The sequence below is a fragment of the Volvox carteri genome (genome assembly GCF_000143455.1).
Source record: "Volvox carteri f. nagariensis unplaced genomic scaffold VOLCAscaffold_10, whole genome shotgun sequence".
Taxonomy (NCBI): domain Eukaryota; kingdom Viridiplantae; phylum Chlorophyta; class Chlorophyceae; order Chlamydomonadales; family Volvocaceae; genus Volvox; species Volvox carteri.
Window position 1 is genome coordinate 1,107,549 of NW_003307553.1, and position 18,898 is coordinate 1,126,446.

The 18,898-nt window shown below is 59.9% G+C and overlaps 2 protein-coding genes across 2 annotated transcripts; both read right to left on the bottom strand.

Moving 5' to 3' along the window:
* Nucleotides 1-1,448: 1,448 nt before the first annotated feature.
* VOLCADRAFT_120633 (uncharacterized protein) lies at nt 1,449-12,273 on the bottom strand (the record flags this gene model as incomplete). The annotated part of the gene is made up of 10 exons (XM_002948547.1): nt 11,942-12,273; nt 11,797-11,873; nt 11,545-11,635; nt 10,671-10,896; nt 7,280-8,224; nt 3,381-7,039; nt 2,798-2,983; nt 2,452-2,542; nt 1,959-2,050; nt 1,449-1,508 (listed from the first exon to the last, which is right to left on the bottom strand). The coding sequence occupies exons 1-10, from the start codon at nt 11,999-12,001 to the stop codon at nt 1,449-1,451; spliced, it is 5,487 nt and encodes a 1,828-aa protein (XP_002948593.1). The 5' UTR covers nt 12,002-12,273.
* Nucleotides 12,274-13,862: 1,589 nt separating this feature from the next.
* VOLCADRAFT_88848 (uncharacterized protein) lies at nt 13,863-18,834 on the bottom strand (the record flags this gene model as incomplete). Its single annotated transcript, XM_002948548.1, has 7 exons — nt 13,863-15,432; nt 15,755-15,935; nt 16,206-16,329; nt 16,562-17,040; nt 17,435-17,532; nt 17,995-18,173; nt 18,610-18,834. 7 exons carry the CDS (start codon nt 18,832-18,834, stop codon nt 13,863-13,865), a joined length of 2,856 nt encoding a protein of 951 aa, XP_002948594.1.
* Nucleotides 18,835-18,898: the final 64 nt, after the last annotated feature.

Below are 18,898 nucleotides of genomic sequence, written 5' to 3' on the forward strand. Positions count from 1 at the left end.
CAAATAACCAGTGCAAATTGGCAAAGATATGATCAAATATGTACGACCATCTGCATACAGTAAATATGCTCCGAGGCGACGGGTTTAAACCGTAAGAGGGTGATGGGTACGCCATCCAGAGTGGCCAGGAGTGATGTTCTAGCCCCCCACCCCACACAATCATTATTCATATGTACATCCACTGGGCGGAGGGAAGACTAAAGTGGCACGACTAGACAACTTGATAGCCAACAACCCTCCGTTGTTCGTTGCAACAGTATGCATAAGACGAATTGAGTCACGAAAACAGGTATATCAACAGTTGGACGTCGTTTGCTGGAGACGCCAAGCGGAATCGCCATCATGCGACGAGCTTGGCAACATTTAGGGCGTTAAACGTTATCGCTGCAACCGCAGCCAAGATAAAACAGATGGGACAGGATGCACGATACTCCCTCGTGCATGCACACGCCGGTGGTGCTGGTATACTAAACAAGCCCTAGTCTTGCCCCAGCGTCCATTTTCCATCCTGTGCATGAAGAAACCGTAAAATCGTCCGCCTAGTAAACCTTCCCAACAGTTCGTCCACGATACATAGCAGGCGTATGTGTTGTATAAAGACAGGGCACCGAACACTGCACTGGCACAATGTAAACCAACACTGCGGTGCCTCCGCGGACATAGCACATCAAGAGGCAGAGCAAGTAATGCCTTGCGCTAGGCTCAGGCGGCATTGCCCGCTACTTTCATATCGTCCTCTTTCGCCAGAGCGCATTGCGTGCAGTCGCCCTAGAGTGTCTGAACTTGACGACTTGGCATCTGGCAAGCCACACTCGCTGGGCCCCCCCCATCTTAACAGCGCTGGGGCCGCACACCTTCAAAACCCACATAACCCACGACTCCTGCCCCTTCATAAGCACACACGTATCCTCAAGCCCCGCCTGCTGCCAACAAAAACCACCTGCGCGAGTACCGAACACAGCACTCTACTTCGCATTCCTCCAAAAGACAGCGCAAGTTTCCCGGGGTTGGGCAGCACCGAATCCACCAACAGTAGAAGCTGCAGCGAGCCCTGAAGCAAGAGCACGGACGCGGAGAGGAACCAGCGCCTCGCGCCTTAACCGTCCTAACGTCTGCTCCAAGTGCCGTACACATGACATAAGCATAGAATTCAGTCTTATGATGTTTTCCTACAGCTGCCATTTCAGGAAAGGACCCCGCTTATGTTGTAGAAAACAGTAAACACAGCGATTAGAAGTAGAGGATAGGTTATGTGAATTGGTATGTGTAAAACTACCTGCTGCGCGGACGTGCGCACATGTGGGCCATTGACAGCAGAGGCCATCCTGCAGCTGGGCGCCTGCCTGGCGACCAGCGGAAGCTTTTCAGCATGTCTCCCCACCTCCCAAACCTGCCGGGACGCTCTCACCAATTGGGCAACAGGAAACGACCTGCTCGCCATCACATCATCACTTGTTCCAATTCCAGCTGTTGAGCAGTTTCGATACCTCCTCTGCGTATACGCGTTCCTGTGGGTTAGAGCGCCACAGCGCCGGCGCACAACAGCAGCAAAGGAAAGCAAAGCAACGGCCGAAAAGCTCAGGAAAACGAGACAGTTTACTTACCAGGCCTGACTTCCACGCCCGGGATTTTGAGCCGCCTTCATGCCATTGGCATCGGAACCAGCCCGTTAGACGGACCCCCTTGCAATAGGAATCACCAACGCCACGTCACACAACGCCCCTAATAAAACTAATAAATCCCCTTAATAGGTTGGACCACTACTGGCTACCGGTGCATCTCAGCACTGCTTCCATTCAGAGCTCCCAAGGACTGTAAAAAAAATGTCTCCCCGAAGTATCAGGCGCGCCGGCCCTTCCCTCTCATGTCCCGAACCTACCCTCGCAAAGCCCAGACGGCCCCTACCAGACGCCCTCGCATACGGCAAGCACGATTGCACGATAGCCGCCCCGTCCCACCTCCAGGCTCCCGGTCACTTTGTCCGGGTGGAACCGAATCTTGGCGGTCTTGAGCGCCTTGTTGCGCTGCTCCGCGGTGCGCAAAGTGGCGCCTGTGTGAGCAGAGAGCAGCGCAACGCCACCACAAGTGATGATGAGCAACGCCGCAAAGCCAGAGGTCAGGAAAGCATGAAAATGTGGACGGAAGCCTGATTTGGACACATGGCTGCGGGAGCGTCGCTGACACAGAACAATTATAAAACCCATAACGGTCTTCCGCCACTTCCTAACACGACAGGCCAACGGCCACCCACCTCAATTCGTTGCAATCCAAACGATAAGTCTCCGGTCTACCTCCGGCGCGTCCCCATTACTGCGCATCGCAAGCAATAACTACCACCACACATCCAACCAACCAACTAACCAACAGGTGCAACGACCACGACACTCCGTCACCACTTCCCTCGTCCCCAGCGGAGCCCGTATATGTACCATCATACAGGTGCTCACGAACCTTTTGGCAGCACCTCCAGCTGCCTCAGCAATCTCGACAGGCTGTGCTCGTCAAGGGCCTTACGCAGACGCTCCTGCAGGCTGTCTCGAATCTGCGGCACCCAGCACCCGGCACCCGGCAAGGCACACCAACGCACACGAACCCCGACGGTTACATAAGAACAACTGCTGCCGTGCACGTGTCCCCGTCGCGAAGGCTCCCCAATCCGCGACGTCAACGCGCCACCCGCCCCACGCCCGCCTTTGCAAAAGCGGGGCGTATAGATCAGGTGTCATAGTCATATATGCCATATAGTCTCAAACGAGAGCCAGCGCCGCTACAATCGCCGTACTAAACAGGTCCTTACCCGAGTCCGGATACCCTCCTTGGCGGCCGCCTCCGCTGCCGCCGCCGACGCCAGCTGGTGGTGGTCCGCCAGGCGCTGCTTCATGCGCCGCTCCAGCTCCCCCGAGGCAGCCTGAGCTGCGAGACGAGCGCGCCGGGCCGCCTCGCGCTCAGCCGCCGCTTCAGCACGCTGGCGCTCGATCTCGGCCTGCGGCGTCATCATGGAAACCAGGGGGAGCGACATGTTGTAAACCTACGCGGTCATGTCAGCCTAAAAAAGAGAAAAATCGTAGGAGGTAAAATGTAAAATAAAAAATTTACTTGTACACCACACATGCTCCTGGCGGTCCGGGGCGGTCCATTGAGCAACAGAGCTGACTGTTAACTGCACGCGGCATATAAACTCGGGTAATAGCCCTAGCCATCTTCTACAACTCCTCCTACGCCCCCCCTCATACTGCCCACAACAGTCTTCTTTCTTACTAATACACGGTGCACGTATATTAAGCGTCGTACCCTCTCTCCTGCAGACGGAGTGATCGTGACGGTGGTGTGTGTTTACGTTCAACCAGTCAAACAAACAGCGCGCTGCCTCGCTGACTTACCCGTCGCCGGCGCCACTCTTCCCTCTCCACCGCCGACATCCCCGCATCATCGTCATCCGGATGCCGACCACCGCCCTCGGCGCCGCCAGCGCTCCCGCCGGCAGCATCCGCAACAGCATGCGGGTCAGCAGCTGCGGTTGTTGTTGTGGCGGCGGCTGTGGTCGCGACATCAGCAGTCGCGTGACCTGCTCGCCAGCCTTCCGCACTGGAGGGGCCTTCAGGTCTTCCTTCACAGCCGCTTCCCTCGCGACCGCCCCCGGCGCCGCCGCTTCCAGAGCCGCTGCTGTTACGTCGCGACAACTCCCCATCCCCAACCCCATCACCACTCAGCCGGTCTGCCTCGGCAGGGCTTTGACCCCCTTCCCTGCCGTCTTCACCGCCGCCACTGCCCGGCGCAACCCCGGCAGCGCCAGCCCCGGCTACGGCCACAGCTGCTGGCGCATCTCTCCCACTTGGCTCTGCCAAGAAATTAATATCCGCCTCCGGCACTGACGGCCGTACCGGGCTTGTGGCCGTGTCTGACGGCGGTGGCCGCGAAGGAGTGTTCTCGCCGGGGTTGTTGCCGCTGGCGGGCTTGTGGGGATCGCTGGCGGCAACCGCCGCCGCCGCCGCCGCCGCCACGGCAGCGGCTGCTGCCGCCGACAGATGATTGGATGCCCCAGAAGCTGCTGCCGGGCCGCATCCTCCATCAACGTCAGGATGGGCACCCTCAGGTCCCTCTACAGTCGGCCGAAGCACACCCTCCCAAGCGGGGTGCAGTTTTTCCTCGGGGCTTTGGGTGCAGGCGGGGGACGATGACGGGGGCACCACCGGCGGCGGGGGTGCTGCGTTGGCACCAGCTTGAGCCGTACTGCACGGCACATCCGCTGAACTGAGAGGTGGCTGCTGTGCTGCTCCCCGACAAACACCATGGCCACCTGCAGGGGCTGCCGTCACCGGTGCGCCCTCCTGCACTGCGGCCGGCGGCATCGCCGCCGCAGCCGCTCCTACTGCCGCTGCCGTCGCAGTAGCAGTTTCAGTAGCAGCACCAGCACCAGCAGCAACAACTGCTATGCCATCCGTGACAGCTGCGCCCTGGGCCGTAACGTCACCAGCAGGCCCTTCGCCGCCGCCGCTGACGCCGCCACTGCTGCTGTGTTGAGCCGCCGCCCACGCCGCCGCCACTGCAGCCAGTTCCACATGCGTGCGAGGCAAGTCGCCCGCAGGCGCTCGGGTGTGAGCCGGCCTGCGCGCGGGCGCCACTGGCCTGTACCTGCGCTCAGGTTTCGCCGGATCAGAAGCCGCGGCTGGGGCAGTGGCGGCGGCGGCGGCACCTGCAACCGATCCCTGAAGCTCCGTCGTTGGCACCGCCCGACCTGGGGCGAGCGTCCTGACTGCCGTCATGAGCGACTCGTTGGCCCGGCTCAGCGAGCCAGGTACTCGCCTTGTCGGGCAAACTGACGGCCCTGAAGAATGCGGCCGGTGCTGTGCTGCCGCTGCAGCTGCTGCCGTCGCCGCCGTGGCAGCGGCGGCGGCGGTCGCAAGGCCCACTGGGGCCTCTGCCGGCGCTTGATCTGAGGCCGCTGTGGAAGGGCTGGGGTCAACGGGGGCTGTAGCAGCGTGTTCCTCCGCAGCCGGATCAGCACTGGTAGCGTCAGCACCAGCAGGGGCTCCGGTGGTAGTGGTAGCGCCCGCCTTGTCGCAGGGCTCCGGTGCTGCGACTGACGCGCCGGCTGCGGCAGCAGCTGCGGCAGTTGAGACGAGCTCCGCCTCTGATACCCCCGGCTGCGACGGGCGGATCTTCGAGCCCATCTCCGCCTCCGTCAGCGAAGCTGCCGGCCCCAGAGCACTCGGCACCCCCGCGACGACGGTTGTTGACGGAACGCCGTGCTGTGAGTTAGAGGGCGGCTGTTGGGGCCGCGTCGAAGGGGCAGGAATGGAAACCTCTGCCTCCGCCGCAGAAGCGTCCAGTGCTGCCGCATTCGCCATACACGTTCTGATGACAGGCCCGACATTCCCTGCCGTTCCAGGTAACGATAGACCAGACACGCACCCCTTCACCTGTTTTGATGTGCTTTCGTGGCCCGACGCGGCGTGCGCCCCTGCGGTTTGACCGTCCGGGCCCACAGCTGGCGGCGCAGGTTCAGCTGTCGGTACGGACCCAGCCCTCACTGTCGTCGTCGCCGGCGCTACTTTCCCCGCAGCCTGTGTCGCCTCGATGACCTTCAGTACGGCCACATGCCGCTCCTCAGTCTCCAGTGCTGCTTTGCCTTCAGCCCGGACGGCTAGCTGCTTGCGACTCCCGACGCCGCGCTTAGCCAGCGGAACGTCCATTAACCGATCACCGACCCGTGGGTCCAAGGTGAGGTCTTCCTCCACGGCCTGTGCGCGGGACCGCTTGGCGGCTGCACCTCCGGTGCAGGACCTCGTCCCTGCCGCCGCCGCTGACGTCTTCGCCTCTGCCTCCGCCGCTGCTGCTGTACCCTGAGCTGCCACGGGCGCACGCTCGGCACCGGGCAGCCCAGGGCTGACACAAGCCTCTACGCCGCCCCTGGCCCCGTCAGCGCCAGCGGCGGCCGTTGCACTGGGGGGCTGCAGCTCCCCGGGCTTCACTGGCGGCGGAGATGCACCTCTAAGGAACTTGGCTCGGCCTGCCGAACGCCTCTCCATTTCCGCGCTGCTGTGCGAGCACGGTGCGGCCTGGTCCTTCGCCGGGGACGCCGACACCAAACCCGGGCTGCGGGAGGCCTTCACGGCCGCCGATAGATCGCCTTTCAGCCCGTCCCTAAGCTCGCGCCCCAGGTCCTTCGCCGGCTTCTCCGCATCCCCGTCCTCCCCGCCACGCCCAGGGGCCTCAGTAGGCGGTCCGCGCTGCGCAGGGGACAGAGGCCGCTGCGGAGGCTCACTCTCTGCGGCGGAGGTCTTCCTGCGGCCGCCGCGCCCAGCACCCCTCTTACCACCAGGGCTTCCAGTCACAGCAGCCGGAACCGCAATAGCCGGGCTAATAGGAGCGGCCGCGTCCGCAGCTGGGGCCTCTTCGGGAGGATTGGGTTTTCGCCGCTTCCCCGGGCCCTTGGCCCCCTTCTGGCCTGCGTGCTTCTGCTCCGAATCAGGGCTCCGCGAAAGGGAGTCGCGCGCTGGCGCTGCCGGTGGCGCGGTATGGTGCCCCATGCCGCCGCCGCTCGCCTTTAAGGCCGTACATTTTCGTGTCCCACAAATGTGAGCAGAGGCCAGCTGGGGAACTCCCGATGCTGGCGCCGCCGCGGCCCGTGTCCGCCGCCGCGGGTGCTGCTGCTGTGGGGCACCAGATTCCTGCTGCTGCTGGTCTTGCTGACTCACCGAAAGTCCGTCGCGGTCCAGCTGCGACTGCTGCAGCTGCTCCTTTGTTTGCTTCTCCGCCTGCTGCTGTTGCTGTTGTTGTTGCTGCTGCTCCTCCGGTTGACGCCGCGGCACAGTGCCACGGAGCGCCGATTCCGCTGATGCCACCAGCAGCTGTCCCTCGCGCGGGTCGGTGGAACCTGCCGGGATGTCCCTGGAAATCCCATCCCCGCCAGGTGCCGCTGCGTCCCTTGTTCCTCCCACCGTAACGCCCGCAGCGGCAGCGGCAGGCGCCGCCGCCGCGCTCCCCTCCTCCCCTTCCATTTCAGACATGTTGCAACGCGGCACGGCATCGCCTTGACCTGCCGTAATTCCAATTCCAATGAAAGGAGCACCAACAAGGACGTGTGCTTCAGGATATCCGAAAAGTGATAAGACGCAGTAGAGTTGCATATCTGCCGGCCGAAAACAGGTATTTTACCTCAGCAGCCAACACCTGCTGCACACGTGGCTTCTGTAAGCCAAGCCCCTCACCACGCTGACTCTGTCCTGACACACTACATCCTCTGGCCCGTGGGAGGATCACCCAACAACAAACTTACCATGGCGCTGCTCCTCCTCGGATGTTTTAACATCGGCAGCGACAGAGGCGGTGCGCCCAGACCGCTGTCGATCCAGCAGCGTTGCAGTCAGTTCGGGGCCCCGCGGTCCGGTTGTCTCTAAAGCTGGCTCCCCAGCGGCGGTCGGGGGGACTGCGTCCCCACGCGGCCCCTGCAGCTCCGGTGACGGCTGCGGTGGCTGCGGCGGGGGCGACTGACTTAGAGGCGCTACGCTGGCAGGGGGCTGGTGCGGGAGGTCGTCATGCTGCTCGTCGCGCAGCTGCCGCGCCGCCATAGTCCGCCCTACCACCTCGCCAGAGGAGCTTCGCTCTGCGATTTGGTCGCAAGCGACAGGCACCGCAGCCGGATGTGCAACACTTGGCGGCGCCGTGGCTGGGCCGGCGGTGTCCTGCCGTCGCTGCCTGCTGCCCCCCGATCGCCGCTCAGCCTCCTGCAGCGACCCTTCCAGCCTGAGTCGCGATCTGCTGGGCAGCATCTGATTCAGCCACAGCGGCGCCCGCTTCCGTGCCTGTTGGAAGCGGTTTTCGCCGTGAACAACATCCGGCTGTCGTTGCTGTTGTTGTTGCTGCTGTTGTTGCTCTTGATGTTGCTCCTGCTGTTGCTGCTGCTGTTGCTGCTGGTGCTGCGGCGGCGGCTGTTTGGCACCAGGACTGAACGGTCTATGCTTGCTCTTCTGCTGTCCCGCCTGCCCCGTCCGCTCCCTTTCATCTCGCTGACGCTGAGCAGTACCCGTGCTGGCATGAGGTGCGACAACGTCGTCGGACAATGGAGCTGGCTCATCGCTATGCGCCAGATGGCGGCCGTATGCCTGCGGTGCGGGTTCCACGCCCGTGCCCGTTGGGACTGTAGCACGCCGGGTGTCGTTCCTGGCTTCAGAAATGCCCAGTCCTTGTTCGCACTTATCATATCCTGGCCAGATCGCATGAGCTGGGCGCGGGATTGATGGATTCTGAGTTGCAGGTGCGACCACGTCAAGGGACCCAGACCGGAAAGCACTGCTTGTCAGCTCAGGGTCAAGCCCGGAAACCAACCGAAGTAGATCATCGATCGGCATTTCTGACAGCGCACGTTCGTTGCGTGGAGTAACGCTTGCGGGCTGAACTAGTTCCCTAGTACAGGGACCGCGCAAAGAATTGCAACGCCTAGCCTTCTTGCACCGCATGATTAGTGGGACTTCCTCCATATCGCTAGCGCTGCTTTGATCGAGCACCGAAAAGCAGGAGCGACTCTCATCCGCCGTCGCTTTGGGGTTAATAGGCTCCAAGGCACCGGGCAGGTCCGGAAACAAGCCCGCTCCAAGGGCAGCCCGAACAGCATTCCGAATAGATTCGGGAATGCCAGAGTAAGGTGTAAACCTCAACGCGGGGACACCACGAACATGCGCAAAGGCTTGTGCTGCGAGCTCTTGAAGTTCTCCCTGCGTTCATCCCCAAAATTCAAAGAATTGAATCTCACACCACAAGATGTGTTCAGCTGAACAGACTCGTCGAGGCAAACAATTGTACTCACGTCCAAACGTGACAACTCTTCAGCCTGTGCTATTGCAAATTGTGTCAGCTGCACTGCCATTCTATTGTACGTCTTTTCGTTAAGAGTCACATGAGATACCGGTGAGGCCGGGAGTATGGTCAAAAGTAATCATGGTCCACACAGTGGTCTGCCTCGCCCCTTGGGCTCGATCTGATGGGATATTCCTCGTAGATACGAAGTTTATTAATTGTAACTCAGCCGCAAGAAGCTTTGCAAGCTGGGGAAGGCATGAACGTAGTGATGTACGGTTTTTAGATGCCAACCGTCGCCAAAGCCCTAACAAGGTAACCAGCATGAGCATGATGTTGCGACCTGACAAAAGCAGGTAAAGCTGCTTGCTATGCTATGAATTCTGCACATTCTCGTCGTCATCCTGGAAGAGGCCCGTCTGATGGTTGCTTAACAGCTGCATCATCGACATTACCCCGCTCTAGCTGAATCACTGCAGCTACGTGGACCCAGGCATGGCACCCGTACTGGACCGAGGTGCTGCGCAGGTCATCTACGGCCCCTGGTGCCCGCACTCCACGACGCCGTGTGGTGTCATTGCACATCGAATTGCTGAGCCACAACCCGAAGAACCAGAGCTCTAAGCTCCAGTTCGGTTTCCTGGAATTCTATGAATTCAATCGTACATGCAAACCGGAGACCACGCGACTATTTGGGTCGGGGTGTGATGTTACTGTGTTGCCAAGAAATTCCAGCCCACAAGTTCACAGCTTCCATGTGTTAAATTGCGGTGAATACCCAACGCCCACAGGCACGTCGTTCAAACAGGCACCTCGGTCCACACGTATTGCACTGCCTCGTCGCATCAGAGAGAGCGCCTACAACCAGCCTACAACCATCCACCTGAGCGTACTTGCATACCCCGATACTAAAGTGAACTCAGCACCTTTCACAACCAGCAGTATGGCGCTGCAGACATCCGAAGTTCGTCTCACAGGGTCCCACGCGAGACGTACCCCAGAACAGGACAGATCCCAGCTCCAGAAACGGAGTCCGCGGAGTCCCGGCGGCAGCCTGCAGCGCCTCATCGATTCCCGGCGTACGGCCTTCTTCACCATTGCCACCCAGTCTGCAGTTCATCCGCCCAGTCTGCAGTTCATCCACCCAGTCTGCAGTTCATCCACCCAGTCTGCAGTTCATCCACCCAGTCTGCAGTTCATCCAACAGGCCACGTAAAATCATCCCCTCGCTCTCATAAGGCCTCAAAGACAACCTCCTGTTTCAATCAGTGGTTGTCGCTAGGGATGTCAAGCAAGCATCCTGACCGCGAGCAGTTGACGCCCGGCTGCGTGTTCGAAGAGAGCTGAGCCGCGAAAAGGAAGTGATAATGCGTCCATAAGTCAATCCTATCCGCCTTCTCGCCCCTGGGCTTTGCCGTTTTGGGGCCGCGTCTTGCCAGCTAGTGCCAGCTGGCTAAACCAGGAGCCCAAACATACTCCAACGTCCTCTCCCTTTAAGATATCTCGTTCTGGACGTTCGTTCCTATGGAGCGCTTTCCCTTTGGGCATATGGGCTTAGGCGCTTGGGACCCGCAAAGACCCAGTCAGGTCTATCCTGCACACCCTTTCGCCCACTTCGCAAATCACAAGTTACAAGTTCCCCAGGCAAGTTCGGGAGTGTCCGTAAAAGCCGGGGGGCCCATGGACGTTATATTGGCATTGATGCGAGTACGCGGAAGGCCAATACGTGTGAAGGCAATGCAGGCAGCAGAGAGAGCAGCTCTCGGCAGCATTGGGCAGCAGCAGGACCAGAAATCAAAGCCCAAGGTTCAAAGGAGGCGCCGCGGGCAGCTGGAAACCACCTGCTCCCGCCTGCCCTGCCGCCGTCCCCTGACCAGCCAAGGGCCCTCCCAGGGCCCCCATCGCACTTAGAACTGGCTGCTGTCCCAGGGACTGCGGCTGCTGAAGTGACTGTGGCAGCTGGAATTGCTGCGCCTGAAACGGATTTGGATTTTGCTGCTGCTGTTGTTGTTGCTGCTGCTGCTGTCGGACTAGCGCTTGCTGTACCGCAGCTTGTATCTGCTGCTGCGTGAGTTGCATGGCCGCCAGTTGCGTAGGCGCCTGCGTCCCGGAAGAGCCCGGCATGACCATCATTAGCGGGCTGGGCTGCCCTGGCTGCTGCTGCGGCTGCTGCTGCTGCTGCGGTTGCTGTTGTTGCGGCAAGCCAGGGAGCGGGAGCGCCGCCGTAGCAACAGCTGTTCCAGGGAGAGCAGCAGCGGGCGGCCGGGCCGCCTGTGCCGCCATGCCGGGAGCTGCAGTCGCCTAAGGTAAAAACAAATGGGGTAACGAGACGTGCGAAGCATGCGTGCTAAAAAGACTCCGTGTGTGGGACACAGCAAGGGTACAGCGAACGCAGCAAAGACGTAAATTCACTTTTGGGTAAAATTGCTCGTAGCTCTGCCGGGATAATGTGGCCTTCAATAAGTCGTTTTCTGACCTGCTGCTGTTGTAAACCTCCTTCAAGGAAGACCCCTGAACCCCGTAAACCTCCCCGTGCAACCCTTAACCTCCATGGCCCTTGCATAGCCCCCAGCATCTTGCGACTCGTTGCTTAAATATGCATTGGAACTCTGGACTACTCTAGCCCGGAGCGCTCCCCGCTTCCAGTTAATTAGCAGGCGGTGGCGGGGGACTGATTTTGCAGCCATGATGATCGTTGACTTGAGTGTAAACGTGGTGCACATGGACACGTAAGCCGCAATGTCGTACCTGGGCAGCAGCTCCCGTTGCAGACGCTGATGAGTAGGTGTCCGCCACAGCTGCTAGTAGCATAAGGTTTTCTTGAAGCTTCTGCTGGAACCTTCAAGGTCCAAGGGGGAGGATACAGTTACCTACTTTCCTCCCAACTGAGGGCGCGTACTGCTATTCAACAATCGAATGCTCCTATCCATGCCACTAAGGCACACGAGAGACCAAAGCACGCCTCCTTGCGGTCGGAGACAAATCACGGCCAGACTCAACTGGATGACGTCCTGCATTCGACCAAGGTTTTGCTGTTCGGCGAGTGCCTTGATAAACTTGAAGTTTTCTTCAAGCATCTGCAGGAACGCAGTCCGTGAGGCCTCTCACTTCTCTATACTTCGGGGCTACACCGTCAACCGCTTACTTCTTGGATTCGCTCCGTTGTCATTGGGGCTGGCTTGGCCTGACCTGACACTGCCGCCATGCCGTCAGAAGTCTCTTATATAGATCTACTATCACTTTCCCAATCTCGCTTGTGAACACCGGGCACTGTCAGAACTCTTCCGTCGCAGACCACATCAAAGCATCAATATGCTAACATCAAATTAAAAACGTCTTCAAACCAAAAGGGATGTGCGTAGTGGGCTATGCACAGAATAGCCCCACAAAACAGCTTCCCACAAAGCAGGTTTCGGTACAATCTACAGCCACAAAGTAGGTTCTTTTTGCATTGGCAAGGTTCATACAATTTTTGCAGCATCTGCAACAGTGAAGAACTCCAATTCAGTCCAAACCCTGCTCCGATATTTGGCGGTTAACGGTTTATGGAGCTGGTGAGTTACGAGTTCAACGGCAAAACGAGTATTCTTGGTTTCGGAACGGATTCATTTCTGTCTTGCACGGCCGACTCGTTACAGAGCCGCGGTTGGAAAACGCAAATTCGCCAAGTCCGAGAGTTGGATGGTCATATTTCTGCAAGCAAGTCGTCTTTGGGCCCTCTATTTCTCTTTTGGGGAGTTTCAATACGACCCAAGCGTTTGTCGATGTCTGGTTCAATGACATAAGCGTTCACAAATTTGAAATACGAGTTGCACCGCTCTTGCCCACCCTGAATTATGATGAACGCACGCAATGCATCCTTCGTTAGTCCGGACGCTAGTGCCGTGCGCTCTTGGATCCACGGCACTCACACTTCGCCGTGTTTGCGCCCCTGTCAGGTTCTAGCAACTGCAATCGCAGGGTCAATGCCAGGGCGCGCTAACGACGGCCTGACACCTTATAACTTTGGGCTGATGACGAATGCCTGTTGTGACGCTCTGGAGAAGCTAGGGCAAAACTTCTCACCTCGTCAGACACTGTCTCCCGTTTTCACCACTTGCACGGCTTTTCCTTCCGAGCTGCAGCCCCAAACAGCCGGTCGACCCTTGCCTGAGCCGCGACTCTGCAGAAACACCTGTTGTGGTGTGAGTATATAATGTAATGTTGTTGTAATGTTACAGAGTGGGAAGCTTCTGGGCCGCTTTATCACATTGTCAGTTCTAGATCATTTATCACCTTATAGCACCATCCACCACTACCACACTGTACTTCGCCATACGAACTGTAAGTCCAAGGCGGCGGATCCAGCCTTCGGGGACCCTTCCTCATCCATTCACCCGAACACCCGAAGAGACGGAGGGTTCGGCAATCGCCACCAATCCAGCGTGCGAATCTGGTCCATCAACTGTGACCTCAACTCCACATCTCAGCAGCTAGCCATAATCTCGCGCTCCCGACTAATTCGGGGGTCTCCCCAGGAATCGAACCCAGGACCTTAAACCGCTAATTGCAGTAGTGTCAACCCAGACCAGAGTGAGTATATACATCCTGAAGGCTGCCAAGGTTCGTACCACGCCAACTGCGCATCACAGCCATCGCCGCAACCGCGAACAATGCCCAACACACCAGTTGTAGCCGACACACCGCGTCCATTTGTAGCCCTTTTTGCGCCTCATTTATTGTGTCTCTCCAACCCACGCAACACCGCTGCAGCTGCAGGTCCCAGCTTTCCCACAACCACGAGCCGCAAGAGCCGCACGGTTCCCCCCTTCCGCCACCTAATGCTGCGCACGTTTTCCTCTGTTTTCTGCAAGTCGGCTCTCCCCCCCGCTGCTCAACTTCAGCTTGCTCGCGCAACTTGGAGCTTCCTGGCCCGCATTTTGCTGTCTTTGTTGAGCAGCACGCTCACCTCCAACTGCAGTGCTATCCGGAATATAACAGTATTGTACAACAAACAATCATAAAAAGGAAGGGACCATGGTTGCGTGCTTGTTGGGTCATATAAACCGCTAGAAACGAGTACCAGCCTAGTCGTCATCGCTGTCGCCGCTGTCATCCCCCGAGTCGATTTCCGGCAGGGACCCCTCGCTGTCCTCAGTCTCGTCACCAAAGACAGCAGCAGCAGGTGCAACCGGTGCCGTCGGCGCAGCCCTAGCGGTGGGCCCAGCTGCTGCCACCACTGCAGATGGTGGAGTTGGATTGGCTGCCGGTTCGATCTTCTTTGCCCCCTCAGCCGCCGCTGCCGCCTGCTCCGTAACGTCCAGCTCCATGGCATCCAATGCACTCGCGGCAGCTTTCACGTCCACCCCCTTTTGCCGCTTTTCGATCCCTTTAACTGAGGGCTCTGTAGCGGTGCCAGGCTCCGGCCATTTCCCCCTTTCGCGTTTAGCCTTGCCGTGTGCGCTTTTGCCCTTCACCGCTGCTGCCACCGTCGCAGCTTCTTTTGCGGCTATTTGCGGCCGTGTCGTGCTCGGCCCCACACTCGAAGTTTGGCAATCCTTGCCATTGCCACCGTCAGCTGGACAGACATCCATCGTATGGGCTTCGCCTGCAGTTGTTGCCGCCATGGTTTCATCCCCTGCCGCCGCTGCCGGCTGTGGCACTGCTAAGACCTGGTTCTCGTCAGTTGATTTCTGGCCCGCCACCGCTGCTGCACCATCAACCGCCGCCGCCGCTGCTGGCGGCAGCTGCGGCTGCACCGGGTCCAGCATGCTCCACAGCCTCGGCCGGGGTAAGTGAAGGCCTTGCGCCGAACCCGTGGAGCCCCCGGCGGCGGAACCGCTGACGCCGCCGGCACGCGCCGCGCCCGTGTACTTTGGGCTGCTCCGCGGCCGCAGCAGCCCCTCCAAGGCGAGTAGGCCCTCCGAGCAGACCTCCGCCAGCGCCACCCCTCCGGTGCCGCTGGCCCCTGCGGACAACAGATGCAAACCCTCGTTGAAAAATGGGTGGCGGGAGGTCCACGGCGCCGCCAGGCTGGCAATCAGGGTACGGGTGGCGGCGACACGCAGGGTCGCCACGTCAGCAGCACGTGCAGCAGCGCCGGTGCCTGGCTCCTTGGCGATGCGGTACGCCGCCTCTCCAAGCACGGCAACCATGTGGTACGACAGCGCGTCTAGGTGGCCGCGCAGATCGGTAGACAGCGCGGGACCGTACACCTGCAGCAGCGCCTCCGCCACCTCAAGTGCGGCGACCTGGGCTTCGACGTCTGACGGCGACGCCACCGGCGCTACCGCAGCCGCCGCCGCAGCCGCCGCCGCCGCGTCGAAACCCGCCAGAGGATCGCCTGCTGTCTTGGCCTTTTTGGCCGCTGCCACTGATACGCCCGCCGCCGCCGCAGCAGCCGCCGCCGGGGCCCGACCGCCGATGCTGGCAGTGGCGGTGCCGCCGGTTCCTGCAGACCCCTTGGACTGCTCTTGCTGTTGCATGGCGCTCAGGCCGTACAGCTCTGTGACGAGCATACCAACCACGTCCGCCCCCAGGTACCGACCCGCAGCGAAGCCGCCGATGCGCAGTACAACTGTTGTAGTGCGGTACAAGCTAGTCCGTACAGGGGCAGACATGGTGACGGCCAGGCCTCCCGCGCCGCCCGCCTTAATCCTGCAGCAGTGAATTGAACGAGATATAGGTCGCAAAAAAAAGCATTATACACACCGAGCCATTGAAGCACCCTCCCACTGGCAGTGTACGTTTACCCATAAGACGAGAAACAGCCGCAGGCTGGTATGGCCGCGGTGGTAGACGCGAGGCGTTCAGATGGCTGCCGAAATTCAATGCGGCACAGGATAGGCCTCACCGCAGACACAGTTGTCCATCCATCCATCCATCCATCCACCCAAGCCACCCGATCTCTATCAGCCACTCACCCACCCCTCCGGCCACCTAGTCAACGACCCCCACCCCCCAGGACAGCCCACCTCACCTCCGCAGGTGCTCTGCCAGCAGTCTGCACACCAGCGCCGTCAGCGGCATCAGCGTGGACTTCACCACCCGGGCAGTCAGGCTCAGCAGCTCCCAGCCGCTCACGTGCAGGTCGGGGAGCAGGGCCAGCACTGTGGACTGGGCGGAAGCGGAGGGAGCCGCACGACCGGGCGCCAGCAGCACTGCGCGGACCAGGTCGTGTCGTGTCGTGTTGTGTCAGGTCAGGTCATGTGGAGGATTTCCCAAAAGGGGGGTAGGTGCACCTGGGTGTACAGTACACCCGGTGTACACGGGTGAGATACGCAGCGGGAGAGAAGGCACACCGCCCGTAAGGGGCCACCGCGGAATAACCCCTGTACCTGTAACCCTGTTATGGCAGCTCACTCACTCACTCACTAATCCACCCACCGCACAGCACCGCACAGCACGGCACCCACCCCATCCCATCTCACCCGCTGCATCCACTTTCAACATCCTCATGACCAGCAGTACTATGGCGTGTGTGGGTACGGGCACGGGGGAGGTGGATCCGCGGCCCACCAGGTGCACCAGGCACTGCAACAGAGCCACCGTCACCTGACGATAAGGTGAGGGAGGAGATGAGGGAGGAGGTGTGAGATGTGTAGTGGAGTGGTTACTTTGTGCTGCGGGATCTGCAGGCTAAAGGCTAGGGCAGGAAATACGGGCGTTAATCGACCCGTCTTGAAACACGGACCAAGGGGTTCAACTTGTATGCGAGTTGGCGGGTGGGAATAGATATATGGCAGTTGGTCCAACCGCGACTGAGGAAGGGAAAGAGGAAGTCTACCTGTATCGTCAGCGTCACGTCAGGCCGCGTCACCACCGCCGCCGCCGAGCCGCCACCGGCGCCACTCACAAAGCCCGCAGCCCCCAGCAGCCCCTCCGCATCCGCCACACCCTGGCCCACCGCCTCCAGCTGCTCCCTAGCGCGCTCGCCTAGGCCCCCGTCCGGCGCTGCAACGCCGCTGCCGCCGCCCCCGCCGAGGGCGCTCAGACCACCGCCGTGGTACAACAGCAGATCCAGGGCGGTGTGCAGCGACAGCAGCACCTTGCGAATGAGGGTGCTCCAAGCGGCCGCGTCGTCAGCAGCCGCTCGCGGCAGCAGCGCCAATGCCTCCGCAGCGCCGCAACGAGCGACAGGTGTCGCAGTGGGCGCGGCCATGAGGCTCGTAAGGCTGCGCTCCAGGGAAGCTGTATGGTTGCGCGCCACGGTGGGCAGCGCCTGCAGTACGGAGTGTACGGCTGCCAGCGCTGACATTTGACAATCTGTGGGGGTGTGGAATGTGGTCCAGATGGGGCATTGCGAAGGGGGGAGAGAAAAAGCATCCGGTTGGGAAGAAAATCGCAGTATCGGACACTGTGGCAGGAGTTAGGGGAGGTGAAGAGGAGGCAGAGAAGCTGCATCATGCAGAGGATGGAAGCCTCCTAAACCCCTCCAGCCTCACCCTTCCCCACCCCGATGGTTGCCGGGCGCCGTGTCCTTATCTTCTCCACCTTCCCTCCATATTCCACCCCTCCTCCATCATCTCTTTTATATGAATTCCTGCCCTTCCTCATCCGTCATCCCTTCGGCTTACTGTTTGGCTAGCTCCCAACCTTCTCCCTGCCTTATATCTAAGGGATGATCGCCACTAGGGAATGCGATGTGACCCCCCCCCACCGTTGTCTGTGAGCAGCGGTGTGGCCACCTGGAGGGTGCGGCCCCCGATGCCGGATGCATCCCGCCGCACGCCGGGGACATCCAGCAGCTGACGAACCCTACGGCGCTTGTAGAGACACACACACACAGATACACACACAGACATACGCGCAGACACAAACAAACATGCAATCGTTAGGGTTGCACCTCTGTGTAACGCGGCCAAGGTGTAACACACAGATACACACACACGCACACACAATCGTACACACAATCGTACACAAATGCTGCTCGTGCATGGGGAAGGAGATTATGATAGGCGTCAAGGCAGACGGCAGCATTCGATTACGAACGTGTGCACATTGGCGTAAGTCGGCGACATGCGCACGTGTGTGTGTGTGGGTAGGGGTTGCAGCTTCTGTCGACTATGCGGAATTTGCCGGGACGGAAGAGCCCTGTCGCAACACACCAGCAGACACAGGTGCATATTACGGCTTGAATTCCGCTACACATTCCGCTACATACCCCTCATTTTCCTTCCCGCTATTTCCCCGTCCTTCCTCCCCCCCTCGTCTTCCTACCTGGCGAATAGGTCCCCTAACCCCCTCAGGGCCCCCGCCCGAGAGGCCGCTCCCGAATCACGACGGACCACCTCCAGCAGGGCAGTGGACCACTCCCCGTACGAGGACAGAAAGGCCCGGGCGGGTACGTAGAAGCACACAAGGCCAAGCAGCACGGCGGCACCGGGACGGAAGGCCGCCTGGCGGTGCCAGGGGAAGAGCAGGATTGCGCAGGGGTGCGACGCGGTGCGATGCGGCAACAAAGGTGTTTGTGTGGATTCGGATGGTGGTGTGGGTGTTGGTGGCGTCAGCGATGCTGCCCGTGGGGCAGCTGAGTTAGTGAGGTTGCTTTGCGAGAGGAAAGGGGTTGTGGACGGACATGGGAACGTAGATATCTATGGATTTGGGTTGGATCTTATCGTGAGTACGGGTGCTACGTACGGGCGCTTGGGATGCGGGTGGTGGGACAGGGCCTGGGTGTTGTAGCAAGTGATGCAGGGGCAGTGTTCGTAAGACCAAAGCGAGGTCTCGCCACGGGGGGGCATTTTGTTACTGCCTCGTTATGTTCAAGAGAGGAGAGTCCGAGCGGTGCATTGCTGGAAGCTGTGCCATGGTCTGCAGCAGGGGGCGACGTACCTCGCCTTTGGTGAGGTGCTTCAGCAGCTGCTCCACGAACTTCCCTTGTAGTTCTGTCACGGGCGCCCAGATACCGCCTTGTGTCCCATCAGGGCCTGCTGTCAAGAGGCCATTATCGACGAGCTGCCGCGCGATGGCGGCGGTTTGCGACGGGCCAAGAGGTTTGTCAAGTGATAAGATTATGCTCCGTAATAAAGCACTTCGTGTCAACACAGCCGTCTCCATCGTGTTATGGCGAAGCCCCCAAAGTACTCAAAAACGAATGTAAATATCTGCCGTTCTGCCCGCA